Source organism: Hordeum vulgare, chromosome 7H (genome assembly GCF_904849725.1).
Source record: "Hordeum vulgare subsp. vulgare chromosome 7H, MorexV3_pseudomolecules_assembly, whole genome shotgun sequence".
NCBI classification, from domain to species: Eukaryota; Viridiplantae; Streptophyta; class Magnoliopsida; order Poales; family Poaceae; genus Hordeum; species Hordeum vulgare.
Window position 1 is genome coordinate 188,415,968 of NC_058524.1, and position 19,562 is coordinate 188,435,529.

At 46.9% G+C, this 19,562-nt stretch overlaps 1 protein-coding gene across 1 annotated transcript; it reads right to left on the reverse strand.

Moving 5' to 3' along the window:
- Positions 1-5,509: 5,509 nt before the first annotated feature.
- On the reverse strand, positions 5,510-18,471 carry LOC123408595 (CRM-domain containing factor CFM3, chloroplastic/mitochondrial-like). The gene is made up of 11 exons (XM_045101667.1): positions 18,129-18,471; positions 14,867-14,957; positions 12,050-12,851; positions 10,146-10,629; positions 9,926-10,056; positions 8,291-8,638; positions 7,619-7,775; positions 7,071-7,363; positions 6,287-6,346; positions 6,113-6,202; positions 5,510-6,033 (listed from the first exon to the last, which is right to left on the reverse strand). The coding sequence occupies exons 1-11, from the start codon at positions 18,469-18,471 to the stop codon at positions 5,704-5,706; spliced, it is 3,129 nt and encodes a 1,042-aa protein (XP_044957602.1). The 3' UTR covers positions 5,510-5,703.
- Positions 18,472-19,562: the final 1,091 nt, after the last annotated feature.

Below are 19,562 nucleotides of genomic sequence, written 5' to 3' on the forward strand. Positions count from 1 at the left end.
CGTGCTACGTTACTTTGTCTAGGCTTGTCCCTTGCTACAAAAGGGATTGGGCCACTTTGCTACTACTGTTGCTACTGATGTTACTCTGCTGCTGTTGCTACTGCTGTTACTCTGCTGCTGTTGCTACTGTTGTTCCTTGCTACTTCGCTGTTACTTGTTGCAAGATCCTTTTCCAACACTGTTGTCGGGAAAGAATAGTTACTCGCCCACGTGCAACCTACTGGCGCCATTGATACAACAGTTAGGAATAGTCTGCCGTCAACAGATCGTTTCTGACACCGTTGTTATCATACCACTTTGCTACTGATACTTTGCTTGCAGACACTAATCTTTCAGGTGTGGTTGAATTTGACAAACTCAGCTGCTAATACTTGAGAATATTCTTTCGCTTCCCCTTTGGCAAACCAACAAATTTGGGTTGAATACTCTACCCTCGAAAACTGTTGTGATCCCCTACACTTGTGGGTTATCATTGATCGTTTACCTTGAGACTGCTCGAACCGTTGGTTCATCTGGTCGAGGTCTTTCTTGGACCTCTCAAGCTTACAGTTTACCTCCGCTATATCCTCGGAGATGAAGCTCGGAGCGAGGTAGAAACCTGCAAACAAGGAATTTTTTCACATAAGCCCACGGTCAATTTATTTACCTCAGACGAGCGCATCATTGCACTAGGCAACGTCCTAGGGGCTATGTATCAAGATCCTACTTCTATTCGATCCCAACACCAGTTCCTCGAAACCAGCCTTGGGCTCGGGGGGCTACTCACTGGTTAGGTCGTTCAGAAGGCCATGAGAACATGTCCTCGGACAGATACATGGATGTGCAAATTCAACGCAAAACGGAATGTATTTTGCACAAGGATAAAAGAATACCTCGAAGCTCGTAACGAGGCCCATGAAGACCTCGTGCAATCTACTCCCCACAGACTGGAAGCCCTGCACCATCGCACCTATCAAGGCACAGTGCTCTTCCTTAAGGGAGGATCCCTTCAAGGTCTGCTCCATCTCCTGGGTCCACCCCGCACTAGCCCGTCCTAGGGGAGGAGGTGGGCTGGCAAGACCTCGGACCCAAGCACCTGGGTGCTGGGGGAGGGGTCTCGTGCCGCAGCGTTGGAGTCGGGGCGGACTTCGGCTCGACATACGATTGGCCCAGCGTTTCCTTCACAACCTTGGGGATCTTATCCCCTTGGCCTTGTGGGACCAAGGTGTCCGCCTCGGTCACGACGATCGAAACTTTGCCCCCCATTGAGTCAACCTAGGGAGACGGAGTAGAAGTCGCCTCCCCCAGCCCATCATGAGTGGGCGGAGGAGTGGAGAGATTCGGGGTCCCGCTGGAGGGCAGCTGCCCGCTTCAAGAGTCGCTTGGACACACCTTCAACGGATTATGGAAAGATGCTCGTATGAGCTCACTCCTACTAAAACATAGATGTGTTGAATAAAGAACATGGAAAACAGTAAGGTACCCTCGGGGTGCCCATTTTTTCCTCCCCAACACAAGGGGGTCATCTTCGGACTCATCGGACAGAACGATCTTCTCTGACGACTTACCGGCGGCTTTGGTCGAGGTTCTCTTCAACCGCTTTTGGCCCTTGAGCCCTGTTTCGGCTTGGACGTCCTCTAACGCTGCCCTCTTCCTTTAAAGGAAGGGTCATCCTTCTCCTCATCCTCCCCGATATCTTCATGGGTGGCGGAGGTGTGGGTCTCCTCGGACCAAGTAACCGAGGTCGCCCGACTTCGAAGACTCGTCATGCCCTTCTAGGACTTCGTCCCCTTAGGGACCACCACATGCGACTCCTCGACTAGGAGCGTCGTGAGCATAGGGGATCTCGCCTCCTCTCGCAATGGGGCCGAGCACTGCATTTCCTGCATCCTAGCTGACCATTTCTGCACATACCAAGCAAAATGATTCATTGAAATCTGTCTCACCATGCGAAGGAAGAATACAAATGTGTGTGTTAGAACACTTACTGGTGGGGCTTCATATCCAACCTCGAAGGCAAGGTATTGCCCCTCCTTGGGGATCTTGTCCTTGGCCAACCTAAATAGCTGCTTCCATATGCTGACATGTTGGTGCGGAAAAAGTGAAGGACGAGCCTCGCTTCCTTCGATTTATGCTCCCACATCGGGGTGGCCCGGAGTTGGAGTGGAAGGATCCGGCGTTTGAGCATCACGTTGACTACGTCGGGGAGCTCGAGGTCCTTCTCGGTAGACGACCACTTGATCTTCTTAATCAGTGCCCCCACCTCTTTAGGGTCCCCCCAAACAATGCCATTCTCCCTAGACAATGTCATTCTCCCTACACGACCTGAGCTTCCTTGGGGGCGTCCAAAAAGGGTGGGACTTTGGTTTGGCCGGGGGCGAGCGGTTCAGTGATGTAAAACCACTCACAGTGCCATTCTTTCACCGTCTCAATGAAGGTGCCCTTGAACCAGAAAGCACTTAGGTTCTTGCTGACCATGACCCCTCGACACTCCGCCAGATCGGAGCCGTTGGACTTTGGCTTGAACCCGAAGGTCTTCAGCCAAAGGCCTAAGTGCGGCCCGCGACGGAGAAAGGCCTCGCATACCATGATGAAGGAGGCGAGGTGGAGGATGGAGTTTGGGGCCATGTTGTGGAATTCGATAGCATAATAAAACATCATCTCGCTCACGAATGGGTGCAACGGGAGCCCCAGGCCCCGGATGAGGTGAGGGCTAAAGACTACCCGCTCCCCTGGATTGGGAACAGGCACTTGTTGGTCGGCGCCGGGAGCACAGGTGTCGATGTTGGCGAAGAGGTATTCCGCAACACGCAGCTCAGGATGGTGCCTTCCGTCGTGGAGGAACCACCCCCAATGCCCTTGGAGGGTATCAGCCATGGTTGGATGGGGGGTTTGGATTTGCTGAAAAAGAGGGGTACAAGATTGAATCTGTGCATTGGAGCTAGACGAAGCAGCAAGCGGGGGAAATGAGAGTGCGGCTGCCTGCATTGTTCTCTTTTTGTTCTTATAGGTTGTTGAAAGGTCAAGAGTCCCCCTTGTCGCGTCGATAAAAACGCCACTCATGCAAAAGATGTCGTTGTGCATAGGGGGAAAACAAAATCTTGATGATATCCTTAAGAAAGCGGGCACGGTTTCTACCTGATGGGACACGCCGCTAAAAAGGCTGTCTCGAGCCTTGATTTGGGGTAGGCGGTAATTGCTCGACCCATCATGGGGTGTGCCGCTTCGATAAAGTTGTCAGGCTAGATGGCACTATTCACACCTACGTGGTCTGTCTTCGAGGCTAAGTTACCCCACCTATTCGGGTAAAGTGTGAGTTTAGCTAGGTCTTGTTTATAAGACATCGCTTCTTTTGAGAACGATTCGGGAGTTTGGAAGTCATGAAGGTGAACTCGTCTGTCAAGCCAAGGACTTCGGACGTGAGGTTATCTTCATCAAGTTAATCACCCACGCATAGAAGACCAGTTCGGGGGCTACTGACGGTGTCCTGGACTAGGGGTACTAACCTAGTCGGCACATGCTCCTCAGATTGGACCGATGGGCCCTCCTCCTTCTCAAGATGGACTCCGGAAGCTGCATGATGGGGCGTGATTGAGACTGGATCTGCCGAAGGCTTGATGTATACTCCAAGACTTCTCCTACCGCCTCTATGCCAAGATATCAACCTTGTAACCCTAGATACCCTATTTGGCGTATATATAAGCCATAGGGTTTAGCCTGTATAGGGGATATCAACGCAATATCATCCACCTAGCCCTAGAGTTAGAACATGCCTGACGATCTCGAAGTAGATCAACTCTGTACTTGATACTTATCCATTGATATAAACGAGAGCAACACGTAGGGTTTTACCTCCATCAAGAGGGCCCAAACCTGGGTAAAACAACGGCCCCTTGTTCCTATCGCCATCCGTCTGAGATCCACAACTCTAGACACCTTACCCCGAGGTCTGCCGGTTTTCATACTGACACCCGCCTCTCCTCCTCCTCGCCGCCACCGGAGGCATCGTCGGGCTAAGCCCGACCGGCATCGAAGGCGGCGGGGGGGCTTCCCTTGGTGGCCTGCGACGAGAGACGCCGCTCACGGGTGGGGAGCGCGGCGCTTGCGCACGGCGGTGCGGCGGTGACTTCGTCGGTCGTGTTGCGGCACGGTTGTGCACAGGAACGGCGGTGGCTGGGTGGACCTGGTGGCGGGGCGTGCTGGTGCTGCGGGCGGTGGGGCAACGGGCTCCGACAACGACTTCGTCAGATCCGAGAAGATGGTGACGAGGTCTACGGCGACACGGGCTAGGGGCGGCTCCTGGCTTGGCTGGGCTAGCCTCTAGTGTGGTGGGGCGTGCGCAACGCTCTTCCTGGATCTGACATTGAGACCGGGGTGGGCGGCGCGGGTTAGGCAGCGACCTGGCATGGTTGTTGCTTCGGTCATGGGCGGCGACGCATGGAGGTCCGGCGCATGGGCGGTGGCCTCCCGGTGGTGTGGCACTACATGGCGGCTCGGCGGCTCTGCCCACGGTGACGGCCTTCTTACTCCGATGTCGTCTCGTGTGCGCGCGGACCATGTCGACCTTTGCTTCATCTCCTCGCCGTCCGGACTCTACTTCTGTCGAAGGGCTGGCCTTCTCCCAGTTGCGGTCCGTCGCTCGTCTCGCGCCCGATGCGGGAGGACCGACCTTGTCTCGCGCACGGTATCGTAGAGCCGAGCTTGTCTCGCGCACGGTGCAGCAGGACAGACCTCTTCTCGCAGCGTCTGGTGCTGCACGACGAGTCGATGGAGGCCAGTCCTGGACGGCCTTTGAGTCTCGGCGCTGGGGGCTGCCAAGGGTGGGAAAGGCGGGACTTATCCGCACGTCTCTTTGGTGGGTAGCGGCGGATCTCGGGTGGGGTGGTGTCAAGGCCTTGGATGCTGGGGCGATGGCCCTGGAGGTGGTTGCCCAATGCTCATGGGCAGAGCCTGTGGCTTGGTGCTTCCCGATGGCCATGGTCGTGCGGACGACGTTGTAGCCGGGGTGTGGCGTTTGGTGGCGATGAGTGTTGGCCGGGGTGAAAACTTGTTCTATCTTCACACAGACCGATAGCAGTGAAGCTCGTTCCCTTCTTGAAGGCATCGTCGCGACTCTCATCACCCATCGTGTTGCTTCGGGGTAAATTCTGATCCTTGAATCAAGCGGTGGCAGCACTCCTCCGGGGTAAATTCTGATCCTTGAATCAAGCGGTGGCAGCACTCCGATGTCATATCCTTTCTGAAGGCATCACCTTAAAGTCCACGGTTCGTTGTATGCAACTTCATGTCTTTGCGTTGATGTGTTCCCGGTTGCTTTTGTATTGCTAGGGATGATGTTGCTGCGATCAGCACTTATGTATCCCGTCTTAGATATGTGCATGTGTTGTGATGACGTTCGTTTGCATTGAAATGTTGTTTTTTACTTTTTTGAAGAGATATCGAAATGTTGTTGATCATTGTTTTATATATAAAACAAGACTTATATATAAAACGGGACGAAAGACTTGCGGGCAACCAAACAAGCCCAAGATGAACCAGACCAAGTGAAATACTCGTTATTTACTCACTGTACATGATTGTCTAGCTACATGGCTACATGTCTAGCTACATGATCCCTTTATGGTGATGAATTTCTAATGTTGTCTACTGCGTAGACCGCTACATCTTTAGTCTGATTCAGCCCCTTCTTCTAGCCGGTCCCTTTATGGTGACGAGTTTCTAATGTTATCTACTGCGTAGATCGCTACATCTTTCGTCTGATTCAGCCCCTTCTTCTAGGGGTCGGTCACCATCAGAAAAATCCGAATACATGATAGGCTGAAAATTACCAGCAGAAATTACAGCGGGCTCGCAGTCTTCATCCTCGTCGTAGTCTGAATATTCCACGTCATTAACTTCATCCTCTTCGTCGCAGTCGCCATTATCTTCAGCGGAATCATAATCATTGCTATAACTAGACTCACTGTCCTCAATGGCGGTTTCATTTTCATCATCAGCAGTTGCCCTGGCAATTGGGTTGTCAAAGCTCCTGATATAAGCATCATCGTCCTCGTCCTACATAGACAAAGGCTGGACGGTTACAGGTTTTCAAAGAAACCATTGGCGCATGGTTCGATGGATGAAATACACTCACCTCTACATCTTCATCCTCGCTCGAATAAGCAGAATCTAGTTTAGCATACAGCTCCTCGTCTCCTTGGTCCTTTACGTCTTCCATTTGGACCTGAGAAATAGAACATTTGTCATCATGACATGTGTCTGGAAATGATGATTTTGTCACAATTGAATCAGTTGGTACTGTCCATACCAGTTCGGATCTGAGCTGATTAACCCTTCTGTTTAACTTTTCAATGTGACGACCCAGGGCCTGACATCAAGAGAAAAGAATGATATTAGCAAAAAAATGATTGGAGAAGTGAAGGTACTCCCGCTGTTCCAGATTACTTGAAGTTCTAAATCTGTGCCAAGTCCAACTTCTTCAAGTTTGACCGAGCATATAGAAAATATGCTAATATGTACAACATCAAATATAAATATATGTATATATATAGACTATTGTTTATATGTATAAATATACAGGTATTTGTAAAATATATGGATTCACATGGAAAAAAAAATATAACTTGCTTTAGAAAATCTTAGATATAGTATATGAACATACTTAAAATGATAAAAAAGTGCTCCCACCGTTCCATATTAGTTGTCGCTCAAACAGACATATCTAGCACTGAAATACGTCTAGATACATCAGTTTCAACGACAACTAACATGGAACTGAGGGAATATATATACTACCACATGATAGCATATGAGACGCGGGTGGTAGGATGAAAATATAAAGTACATGTTCATATATTTTTCTGTAGACTTAGTCAAACTTGAGGAATTTGGAACTTAGGACAAAAAAACTTCCAGTAATTTGGAACGGAGAGAATATATCATTTAGGAAATGAATGAAAGTTTGCTTTACACAGTTGCTCTAACGGAATCTCTAACAAAATGGGTTTCTTTCTTTTTAGTACTACCTACTTTTGTAATACAGGTTGAGTTTTTAGTAAATGTCCACAACCATCCAAGAAACAGAACAGTACCTCCATTCTCTGTAGCTCAATGGATCGAGCTAAAGCCTTTCTCTTTGACAAAAGATTCCTTGGTCTCAGCATAGAAGGACGTTTATAGTCCTTCCCACGAAACACAACAATGGCATAGCCTTTGGAGACCTTGTCCACAGAAACTAAAACGCCCCCACTCTCAACTTCAAGTGATAGCGCTGTCCTCTTGACATCTGCAAAAGACTTTGCTTTCACCAGTATTTTCACCAGTTCCCTGTATTTCCAGTGCAAGTGCATATTTTCGATTGTGCCATCAAAAACTCCTCTTCTACCTGAAAGTGGTGAGGGCAATATATGAAACAAAAGAATGTATATGAAGTTGAGAGTAATTATAATGACAATCTGAGGAGACTAGATCTCATGGGAATAAAATAGATGAGCAACTAAAGCAAAAGGCATATTGACCCTTCCAAAAAAAAGAAAGGAATCACAGGTAAATGAAAGATACTGGAATAAAATTAAAAAAACTCCAGTACTGCAGGATCAAAGGAAATAAGTGGCATACTGAACTGGTAATTAGATTTTACCAAGGAGCAAAAATGCCTTCATCCTTAAACCAAGTTTCCGAAACATGAACCTCTCTTCATCGGTTATTGTTTCAGGTGGTTTGGTATCTTCAGTTGGCTTCAAGGCAGTCTCGACTTTTCCAAGCACTCTTTCAGCTTTTGCTATCCTTTTCTCTGCCTGCATAGAAATAAAGTGAACTATTTAAGTTCAAACATCATAAATTGCATCTTCAGTGCAATTCATGTGACACAAGCATTTGAATAAGCTGCCCCCTACCCAGTTTATTCTAGAAGCCCAACTAAAATTATTTTTTTAGAAGCCAACTAGTCAAGCCTTAATTAGTAGGCTTCTAAGAAAACAATTTTGGTCGGGCTTCTAGGGTAAGTTGTGTAGGGTGCAGCTTATTTCCAGCAAAAGAACTGGCCCTAGTGTGGTTGGGTACATGTAGGCTTGCAACTAAAAGGTTGGTCTCTGCACTCTACAAAAAGAAAAATTAAGTTCACTGCAATTTTTCAGGTATGTTCTTATCAAATATTATTGAATTGTTGTGGTAAGATGGTTTGAATTATACTCATGCGCCCAGCTAAATTAAATCAGAGATTATGAAAGGCAAATAAGAATGCTTTTTTCTATGGAAAATGGTGTTCACAAGAGAATCTTACAAAACCACTATTGAAAGTCTTATCACTTACAAGTGCAAGCTTCCACTCTAACTTCCTTACAAGATCAGCATGCTTTGCAGCTTCTACAGTTCTTGTCATCTTGTCCACGTGATTATCGACCAGTTCATTTCCATATTTAGAGTTAGCTTCAAGGGTCTCTCCAAGAGTACCAGCTACAGTGGATTCTATAAATGCCTCAGTGCTAGAAGTAAATGACAACTTTGCATTTAACCGTGCTTGCTCCTCATCTTGTAGGGACTTCATTGATCTTTCCCTCTCTAGGAGTGCCTCTGCAAGTTCCGTGGACAAGAAATCTTTCCCTCGGTAGAAGACTACAAAGTCATTGTTCCTTGAAAGCATTACCCCACCTGTTAATTTCTGCGAGTGAACCATAAGAACATTAGTTACAAACAGGAGAAACGAAATGGTGAAAAGCTTGATAAAGTTCAAGGCTCTCCCATATCAAACGGAGACTGCACAATGGTATTGGATAAAATATACCTGTAGGCATGTTCAAATATACAGGGTATATGGGCTATAGTTGTATCTGTACACAGGTAAAACGTAGGGGGGGGGGGGGGGGGGGGGGACTGATGTAGAGCAAGACAAGCTTGAGCCACATCATGTAAAATATGCATGATGTGCCAATGTTGCTTCCATAGTTTTATGACGCATGAGTTCAGTTTTATGAACGCAGTCAATCAGACTATTCTCTTCCTTTCCTCTAATTCCAGCTCACCTTACCAAGGTGATCATAATGGCCACCATGTGCACCATTGACCAAAACTATCTCTAGTCCATTCCTTCCGCCCAATAAGCATTGGATTAATACCCCTATGTTATGTACCCAACCCTCACAGATATCTTCACCCCCTCACTACCATCAACCACAAGTAAAAACATAACCCAACTCTATTTACCAATCACAAGTATCCTCTTCTGGATGCTCTCATCTATGAACTAATACTACAAGCAACCGTCCAAAAACCGAATATCCAGATATCAATTGTAAGGTTCAATGAGCGTCTCTCAGCAGCATCTGCTAGCAGTACTAATCTAGAGCTGAAGGACTACTTGGTACGTGACCAAATTTGCAGTGTCAAGCAAATGCACAAAAACTGAAATAATACCATAGAACAGAAACTTTATCACAAAAGATTGAAAAGGAAATGACAATCTTGGAGCAATAGCTTACATAACTTTAAGTAAAGAGTGGTATCATTTTCACGTGACAAACCTAAACAGTTACATGCATATTAGTGGTAAGACTTTAAAATGTTGATTGTGTGCTTTCTAGGCTATCCATTTTGGACTGGAAATGGTAATACTTTGATCCCAGACTCGATGGTTCTTACCCATTAATGACTTCTCCAAATTCCATGTATTCTCGAACATTTTATGGAAATGACAGCCTCGGTCAGCACATATATAGCAGGACATATTCAGATAGGAAAATTGATAAATGAATTACAAAGTTCAAGCTACACAAAATGAGTGTAATATCTGTGAAAAAAAGGTCTAGCAGTGTTTCATTTGCACATACAAAAGTTGTACTTTGGTGTTTCCAGTACCAATGAACATATTTCTAACTAAACTCAAAAGGCTTTCCATAAGTAAGGAGTACAAAAACTGATGTATTTTTAATGAAAGCGAGTCTATATTTACTTTGATATCTTCAGCCATCCTCTCACTGGTAGTAAGTTGCACTCCTCTCTTCAAAGCAACTTTTGCAATGGAACTTCTCTCCCATAACTTCACCATAGCAGCTGCTAATCCTTGGAGTTGTCTGCTTCGCCCTAATATTCATCGGTAAGGGGAAACATCACCAAATGATTGTAGAACTTGAGAAAGAAAAATAAGGAGCTAACTAAAACAACAAAGGTACCGAGAGCAAAGTGAGGAGGCAGTCCCCGAGCAAGACGCCGCAAATTGGTAGTGTCCTTTCGGCTGAGTGACCGCCGTACTCCATATGGCAGAACTCTGAAAGGGGGTTTGTAACCAGGTATAGTTGCGGGAAGCAAATCTGCATCTACTGGTAATGGATTGGATCCAGGCCAGTCGCTGTATCTAGGGCCAAGCTCATCCAACAACCTGCCAATTTCTTCTTCATATTTGATTTCTGGAACTGTTTCAATTGCTTCCTCTTTCTCAGTATTAGATACCAAACCTCCATTACTACCTTGCATGCTATTAACTTTCTCGTTAGGTATTGAGGAAGGGATAGGAGGCCCTTTTATTGAGGACTTCATACCAACATCCTGCCAAGTCCTATTTGTTCCCTTAGTGGTATCAGGTACGTCATAGGCTACTCCCCGGTAAAGAGAAACAGAAGTTCCTGACCTCCATATTACCAATCCCCCTGTTTTTCTCTAATCAGGATCAACCAAAAGAAAACAGTTATTAGATTGGCAAGAACTATAACTCTAAAGATGTATTCAGTAGAACTAGTAGGTCATGTGTATAGATAACAAATGAAGCTTTAGGCTAATTGTGGCCCAAAGAAAACTAATCAACATGCTGAATAAACATATACTTCCTTCTCTGCTTGCACTTGTTAACAGGTCCTAATTGACCATTGATTTGGTAAGTCTTCTGGTAGTCAAATCACTGATTTTCTGTGCAATCAATTATTGGAGTTACATTATTGCACCAATAGGAAAATATTTAATATTGTGTCTTGATTTGGACATAAACCAAACTCGACTTTGAACTAGTCAACTAGCTTTTAACTCAGTTTAGTTCCATAAGTGATTTCACTAAGCTCAAGTTTCAAGAAGTTTGCAAGCTTCTGCATGATTCTGGCAAAGAACAATTATTGTGCCCTAAAACTGATGTGATCGTTAAGTTACTAAATTATGCCTTTTCTGAATAATGTTCTTGATAATTTTCAGTATTAAAGAAGTTTTTGCTATCGATTTTTCTCAACCAGGCTAGTATCTAACATTCTTAAGAAGTTGATCCCCACTTCTACCCACTCTCTCAACATGCACACTGTCCACATCAGCTTTATGCCACATCATCATTCAGTTTGCAAAATCAACCAATCATCAATCAGCCAATTAGTAGTCTTATTCCGCCTGACGTTGAGAAAAAAACCTGTTTTTCCCCTCTAGCCGCTCATCTCGGGGATTCCAACAGGCTCCAGCGGGCTCAGCAGCCCTTGCCGTAGAAGACTGCGCTCCCGCGGCAGAAGAAAAACGCCTTTAGTCCTTGTCATCAAGCCCCTGGCTCCGGCATGGGCGCAGCAGATCGTCCAATTCCTCCAAATCGGAGACCTCCCCGAAGATCAATAACAAGCCAAAAGAGTAGCCCGGCAGTCGAGTATGTACCAGTTCGTGGACATGTATGTACCAGTTCGTGGACATGACGCCAAAGGTAAAGAAAAACACTGATTCGGTATTGGCTAACTCTGAGCTAATTTTATCTCAACAAATGTATACTGCCTTCTTTGGGATAATTAATGCATCTGACTTCAGTGTTACTTAGGGACAACTGCCGAGTGAGACACATACAAGATTCCAAGTCACATTTTACAGCTAAACCTACAGCTCAAGTTTCGAACCAACACAGTACAAAATACACACAGCATTGTTAAAAATCTACCAACAATTCCATCCAAAAACTAATTCACCTTGCAGTTGATACAAGTTGCATGCCGCAACCCGCCTCAAGCATAAATGAACTACTAAATTGGTAAGAACAGCACCAGCAATCCAGAATTTCCATCAAAAAGAAACCAAAGAAGAGCTTGATGCAAGCTAAGAGATTCTGGAAAAATTCAATACACACCTCTAGTATCTCGTGGAAGAGGCGCATGTTGAGCGCAGGCGTGCCGTTGACCTTGACCCTGACCACCTCATCCGTCCTCCACTTCTCCTTGATTTTTGCCACGATTTCCCGCGTCACCCCAGCGCCACCCACCTGGGTCTTCGACTTGATCCTCATCGCCGCGTGCCGAAGGCGCCTAAGCTCGGGTTCAGGAAGCGTAAGCTCCGCCATCCACGCCGGCGACCTCGCGGCCCGCGCAGCCGCCTCGGGCGGGGGCATCGGCCGCTCCCACGGAAACCGCGCGTCCATGAGCGAGGACTCCGCGTCATCGTCGAATCCCCCGCGCGCGTTGGGAAGCACACCATCGTCCGCGCGGAACACGTCCTCCACGGAGCCCCGCCGCGGGTGCTGAGAGAAGGTGGAGGGGGGGATTTGGGCCTCAAGTGAGTAGCCCGCGCGCTTGAGACGGTGGAGAATGAGAGACATGGTGGAGCGTCCGGAGTGGCGGCTAGTTCCTACGGCGTCCTCGTCGTCGGAGCCGGAAGTGGGGGAGGGCTCCGGGCGGAGGTCCAGAGCGGGGGCTGGCGGTCGGAGGCCGCGGCGGGGACGGGACCAGGCGGAGAGCCATGGGTATTGAGCGCAGGAGGAGGACGAAAGAGGGTTGGAGGAGAGGAGGAGGTGATGGAGGCGAGGCGGGTGGTGGAGGTGGAGAGCGGGCGAGAAGGCCATGGATGGAGCTGGTGGATGTGGGGAGTGGATTATACAGTAGGAGCATCTAGAGCCGCGCCCCCAGCAATCCCTTCCAGTCCATCTTTTTTTTTTTCTGCCGACGAGGAAAAACGGCTCATTCGCGTCCGAGGAGCCGGTTTTTCGTCGGTTAGTGTTGAAATTGGTCCCGACGATCTCAGCCCGAACCCAGCATGTTGGGGGAGCCCGGGGCCACCGGCGGAAGGGAAAACGACGCGTCGGGCCCTGTCACGCGAAAAAAGGCATTTTCTTCTCCGGAGCCGCCCCTCACGCACCACACCTTTCGTCACCGTGCCGATTCCGGCGCCGTCCACCTCCCTACCGTGGCTACAGAGGACATCTCCTCGTCGACGGACGTAGGGTTCACCACGTCTTCGCCCCCTCCCCCGCCCCCCACTTCTTTGTGAGTTCTCCTGACGCTCCGGGCACGTACGCGGCCGCGCGTCCGCCACGCCCGCCAAGTGTTCGGTGATTTGCCTGGGCGATGGACTCCGGTTATGAGGAGGTGTTCGTGGCGCTACTGGAGGAGTAAAAGCACAATTGCTTCCTAGGGTGGTTTTGATAATTGATAACAACATATGCATCATTGGACTAATATGTTTTCCAAGTATATTTCAGAAAAAGTTCAAAAGATGCTATGGCTTAAGGTTTATGTGGAGATGCCCCTGATGCAAGAAAGGAATAATATTGACTCAAGCTTCAAGCTAGAAGACTCTTCATTTTATATTTATGAGAAATCATTTTTGAGTCCATAGGAAAGTCAATACTATTAAAAGGGGATGAGGTAGTAAATTGAACTAATTGTTCAAATGCTCAAAGTTAGCCACCAAAACACTCAGTCATTTTTCCCACATATCCACTCTATCAAGATCCACATTCACAAATTCGGTGTCACCAACATTTTCATATCGGACCAAACGAGTTTGATCTCAGACAGAAACCCTGGCCATTCCCACCAAATCGGTGCAACCGAAACCAAGTCGGTGCTACCGAGTTCAGTGTGACCAACATTCTGTTGCCAAGATACACAAAATCGAAATTTCCGAGTTTGAGTATCGGTGTCATCGAGTTTGATCATCTGACCGTTAGTCACCTTTTCGGTACCATCGAGTTTCATATATCAGTCTCACCGAGATTCAAAAGTTTAGACTTTTGTGATAATCGATACCACCGAGTTGTCAACTTTGGTGTCACTGAGTTTGCCCTTTTTTGTGTAACGGTTGGATTTTGGCTGCTGCCTATATATACCCCTTCACCCACCTCTCATTCGCGGGAGAAGCACGCAGAAAACACACTCTTAATTGCCAGATCCATTTTCTAAGAGAGAACCACCTACTCATGTGTTGAGACCAAGATATTCCAATCCTATCATTTGAAACTTGATCTCTAGCCTCCCCAAACTGCTTTCCACCAAATCAACCTCTCCTAACCATGCATATTTTGTGAGAGAGTGACTTGTGTTGAGGAGACTATCTTTAGAAGCACAAGAGTAAGGAGTTCATTGATCTACCACATATATTACCTTTTGGAGGGTGGTGCCTCCTAGATTGGTTAGGTATCGCTTGAGAGCCTCCTACTTCGTGTTGTGGAGTCAAACCAAGATGTGTTTGTAAGGGCAAGGAGATTGCCTACTTCGTGAAGATCTATCATGAGTAAGGCTAGTCCTCCGTGGACAGAAGCCGTGGTGGAATAGACAAGGTCGCTTCTTTGTGGACCCTCCGTGGGTGGAGCCCTCCATGGACTCTCGCAGCTCTTACCCTTCATGGGTTGAAGTCTCCACTAACACGGATGTACGATAGCGCCACCTATTAGAACCATGCCAAAAATCATCGTGTCAACCTCATGTGTTTGATCTCCCTACTTACTCCTCTACCTTACACTTGCATGTTTTACTTTTCGTTGCTATACTATTAGAATTGCATGTGTACGGTGTGCTTGACCTGTTATAACTGTTGTAGCTGCCTCTCAAGTAGAATTGGGAAAAGGCAAAAAAAAAATTGTCAAGTAGTCTAATCCCCCCCCCCCCGGTTATAGACATATTTTCGATCCTACAAGGAGGAAGCCGATGCCGACGCCCAGGATCAAGAGCACCTCATGGTCCTCGCCTCTCTGGTCGGCCTGTTTGCGAGCAATGCAAAGCCACAACAGCCTGGACTGCCTTCCTCAACATGTGTCACGAGACCTGAGACCCACAGGTGCATCAATAATTGTAGCACGATTTGGTAGAACGTCTATGGAGGCTGAAGGGAAACGCCTAGCTCGATTTTTGATTTGTATTGACTTATTAAACTATTTTTTGATTTGTATTGATTCCTGTGATGAACCATGTGATAAAAAATAACTACTGTTGTTCAATTTGTGCTGAAGAATGTCGAATATGGCCCAAAAGTGGGTCAATTTTGCGCCGAAACTAGGCCAATTTGCGCCCAAAGTGGGCCGAAAGCGGCAGCTAGGGACGCCTTTGGTGGGCGGCTCGAAACCCGAGCCCCCCCCCCCCCCGCCCTTTTTTGCATCGACGAATCACCACGCGGCGCTATTTCAGGCCCCTGGGGGGCCGAACGGCTGGAGATGCTCTAAGTCCTTGTTTGGTACTAAGATTTTTGAATGAATTGGTGGGGATAATTGTGACGCCCTCGATTTGATAGTACGCTAATCATACATGCAAATGCGTATGACCGAACTCAAGGACTCATGGGAAGATATCACAACACAACTTTAGACACAAATAAAAACATACAATCTCCATATTATAAGCCAGGGGCCTTGAGGGCTAGAATACAGAAGCTCGATAAACACACGAGTCAGCGGAAGCAACAAACATCTGAGTACAGACGTGAACATGATAATGCCTTAGAGAAGGCTATCACAAAAGATACAACGATCGAACGAGGCGAGGCCTCCTGCCTGGGAGCCTCCTAACTACTCCTGGTCTTCAGCGGCCTCCACGTAGTAGTAGGCACTGTCGGGGTAGTAGTCGTCGTCGGTGGGATATGCCATCTCCTGGGCTCCATCATCTGGACGCAGCAACGGATCGAGGGTAAAAAGGGGGAGCAAAGCAACGGTGAGTACTCATTCAAAGTACTCGCAAGACTGACATCAGAACTATGTTAAGTATGCATCAGTATCAAAGGAAGGGATTATATGTGGACTGACTGCAACAATGCAAGAATAAAGAGAGAAGGTCTAGTCCTATCGAAGACTAGCATCTTCAGGGGTCCTGCAGCAATAGACGAGAGTAGAATAGGTAACACACTTAATAGTCATATTGTTGCAGCAATATTAATTAAAGTCACGTCCGGAGATTCTTCCTCGACTCCCTGCGAGGAAGCAATCCCGGTGCAAACATTCCAGTTAAGTAACAGTTGTAGTTGTATAAGATCGGGGCACAACTCCAAGTCGTCGTGTAATCGTGGACACGGCTATCTGAATAGTTAATTTTCATCCCTGCAGGGGTGCACCACATATTCCCCGTCGTGCTCGATAAAATCTGGACGGACACACTTTCCTGGGTCATGCCCGGCCTCGGAACATCGACACATCGCAGCCCCGCCTAGACTCGACAGAGAGGCCAGCTCGTCGGTCTAAATCCTAAGCACGCAGGGTTCATGGGCCCCTCACCCATTGCGCTCATGCACGTTGCGTGGGCGGCTGATGTCAGTCATGGCACATCTTATACAAGAACGGTGATAATCCAGACCACTCGAGCGTGCGCCGCTCCATTGCTGGTGTCTGAAGAGCTTTGGCTGATACCACGACGTCGAGTACCCATAACTTCCCCCACGTAGACGGTTAGTGCGAATAAGGTCTCCGACCAACCCAGATCAAATACCCAAATCCATTAACATTTTAATTAACTCATCGACACATCCACGCGGGAATCCACCCGCCTAACATTTATTCATCAATGTTCCCAGTAACACGATCAAGTAACTGTGTGGTTGTAACATCAGGGGGATCCGAGGTACCACCCTCGTTGGATTTTGAACGATGTAACCGTCAAGGTGGCCAGGGAGGAATCACCCTCGATGGACCACGCCTGATGGGTTGTACGACAGAGTCGTTATCGGAAGTGGTGAACGAGGAATCACCCTCTGAGAACCACCGTCGGTTAACTACATTACAACGCTAACATCGGAGTACGTAACGAGGTGTCACCCTCGGTACTCGATAGTAGCTCTGTAGCATCGTACAACTAAGGGGAGTGTGAGTGTTGTGTCGGGTCTTGGCTCGTCGATCAGTGATCGAGACTTGACAACAAAGCAGGGGCAACTGGACTAAGGGGGCAAAGGGGTTGACTGCTCCACCTATACTAAACAGTTTAGATTACGGTACAGTAAAGTAGAAGTTCATAAAAAACATAGGCTATGCATCAGAATAGGATCTATCTACAAAGTAGCAAAATTCTAATGCAAGTATGAGGGAGAAAGAGTAGGCGATATAGGAATGATCAAGGGGGTTTGCTTGCCCTGTTGCTGTGTGGCAAAGGGGTGGTCGTCAGGTGGGTAGTCGTACCCGACAGCAGCGTCAGTCTCGGGGTCTACCGGTAAGAAGCGTGGGAAGAAACAATAAATAACAGCAACAGGTGCAACACGATGCATGACATGGCAATATGCATGGCTGGGCATGCACTAACGCAGTAACATTCGTCATAGACGGATCGGGAAAATATGAGATGATATTTCCCGGATCTCTGGCTACTACCGGCCAGGCAAAACGGATGGAAAAGTTCCATGTTCGCTATGCTAGGGACGCGCTACACACGAACGGATAGCGTATCCTGGTTCGTCTCGTTTTTGTGATCAACTTTCATGTTCAAAAAAAAATCATCCGAATTACGGTTTATTTTATATTAATTTTTAAAGCCTTAATAATATCGAGAAATTAAAACAGATTATTAAATTTAAAAATCAGGATTATGACATCAGCAGGATGACATCATCAGTCAACAGGTCTGTTGACTGGTCAAACTGACTAGTGGGTCCTACATGTCATTGACACAATTTTTAATTAATTTAATTAGCAATTAATCAGATTAATTAGTGGGGGTGGGACCCTCGTGTCATACTCTCTAAAACAAATGATTAATGAGATAACTTAATTGTTTCAATAATTAATCTATTTAATCTTAATCATCATATTAACTAATTAATTATTTCACTAATTTATTTATTTATTAATTTAACTATTTATTTATTTTATATTTATATATACTTTTTTTGGTTTAGGGGGCGTGTGCCCCCATGTCATCCACATAACGGGGTGTGTTTTACCCCAAGACACTAAACACACATGGGGGGCTAATCCCCCCTAGTTAGAGGAGAGTCCCGGGTGGGGGGAGGGGGCCGAAGCCAACCGGGCATGGCCTGGAGGCCGGAGGGGCGAACTGGCAGCGCAGGGTGGCGCGCGAGCGCGGCGACGGCACGACAAGTGGGTGTGGTGGCCAGTTGCAGTGCCGACGGCTCGTACGACAGGGCGGGAGGGGGGCTCAGATCGGCCAGTAGAGGAGGGGCAACGGGTGCGAGGAGGTGCGGCGACCGACGAGGTGGGGGCGACGGAGTGGACCGGCGAGGGGCGAGGAGGAGGCGCCGGTGGTGAGGTGGCCCGTCGGAGGGCGCCAAAGGCCGACGGCGGCACCTGGCCGGTGCAGGGTAGAGGGAGATCGCGAGCCCCTCGTGCTCCACGGGGCTGGGGCTCATGGCTACACGGGTGTGGGGGGAAGTGAGGAGAGTGGGGGGATTTTGGGTTTGAGGGTGGGTTTTATACTATAGGGGGTTGAGGGGGCCGGTTGGGTCGGTGGGGGAGCTGGCCGGTTGGGCTGGCGAGGTGGGCCGAGGCCCACGTGGGTTAGGAGTTTTTTTACTTTATTATTATTATTATTTATTTCACTTTTACTTTTTATTCAATTTTATTTATAGTGCCTAGATTTACTTTGTAAAAATTATAGGGCTTGCCTCACAATTTGTATAGTAATTTTATAACATGCCACAATATTTTTGGGGAGGTTTAGAATTTATTTAAATATAGGAAAATGTGAGAGTGCATTTAATAATCGTCTTGGTCTCAGTTTTAATTATTTTGAGGCACTAAAATGCTTGGAAAAATATTGGTTTCAATTTTATTAATACCTAGGAATTAATTGCCACCCAAACATGATTTTTAATTTAAAGATTGCAAAACTTTTAAATCCGTTTTCGAAATGAATTTGAATCGCAAAAAGATTTTTGAATCGGAGTTTGATTCCAACTGTGATCATAATAGATTAGCAAAAGCACTAGCTTAATCTTGGCCATCACTGTAGCTTAATTACAATGATTATTGTAGCAATACTCCGGGGATGTCACAATAATCTACACACGGATTGGATGAAACTCCAAACTGTACTCAATCCTCTTAAATTCAAATTTATCTTCAATACATTAGGTGAGAGTAATGTATTGTGTATTAAGAAAAATGCATTGGAGTTTGGAGATTTTTGAAGAAATGTAAGAATGAAACATGTCAAATAGTAGAACCAAACGGTGTTTTGTGATACGTGGGATTTAGGAGTTTGACCGGGATTACCTCACCAATTTCCTAAAATACATTAGTACCAAATAATACCTAAGGGTTTAGGGTTTGGTGGTATTTTTTGCCCAGTCGACGTGTGTCTCGGTTTTTTGACCATCACATGAGGTATGGACGCTTTTGATCACATGATCAATTTAACTTGTAATAACGTCTCTAGCCCTTCTCCAAATGCATTAATCTTAAAAAAAAATTGGTTTGGGGACCTCGCCCTTCCTGAAAA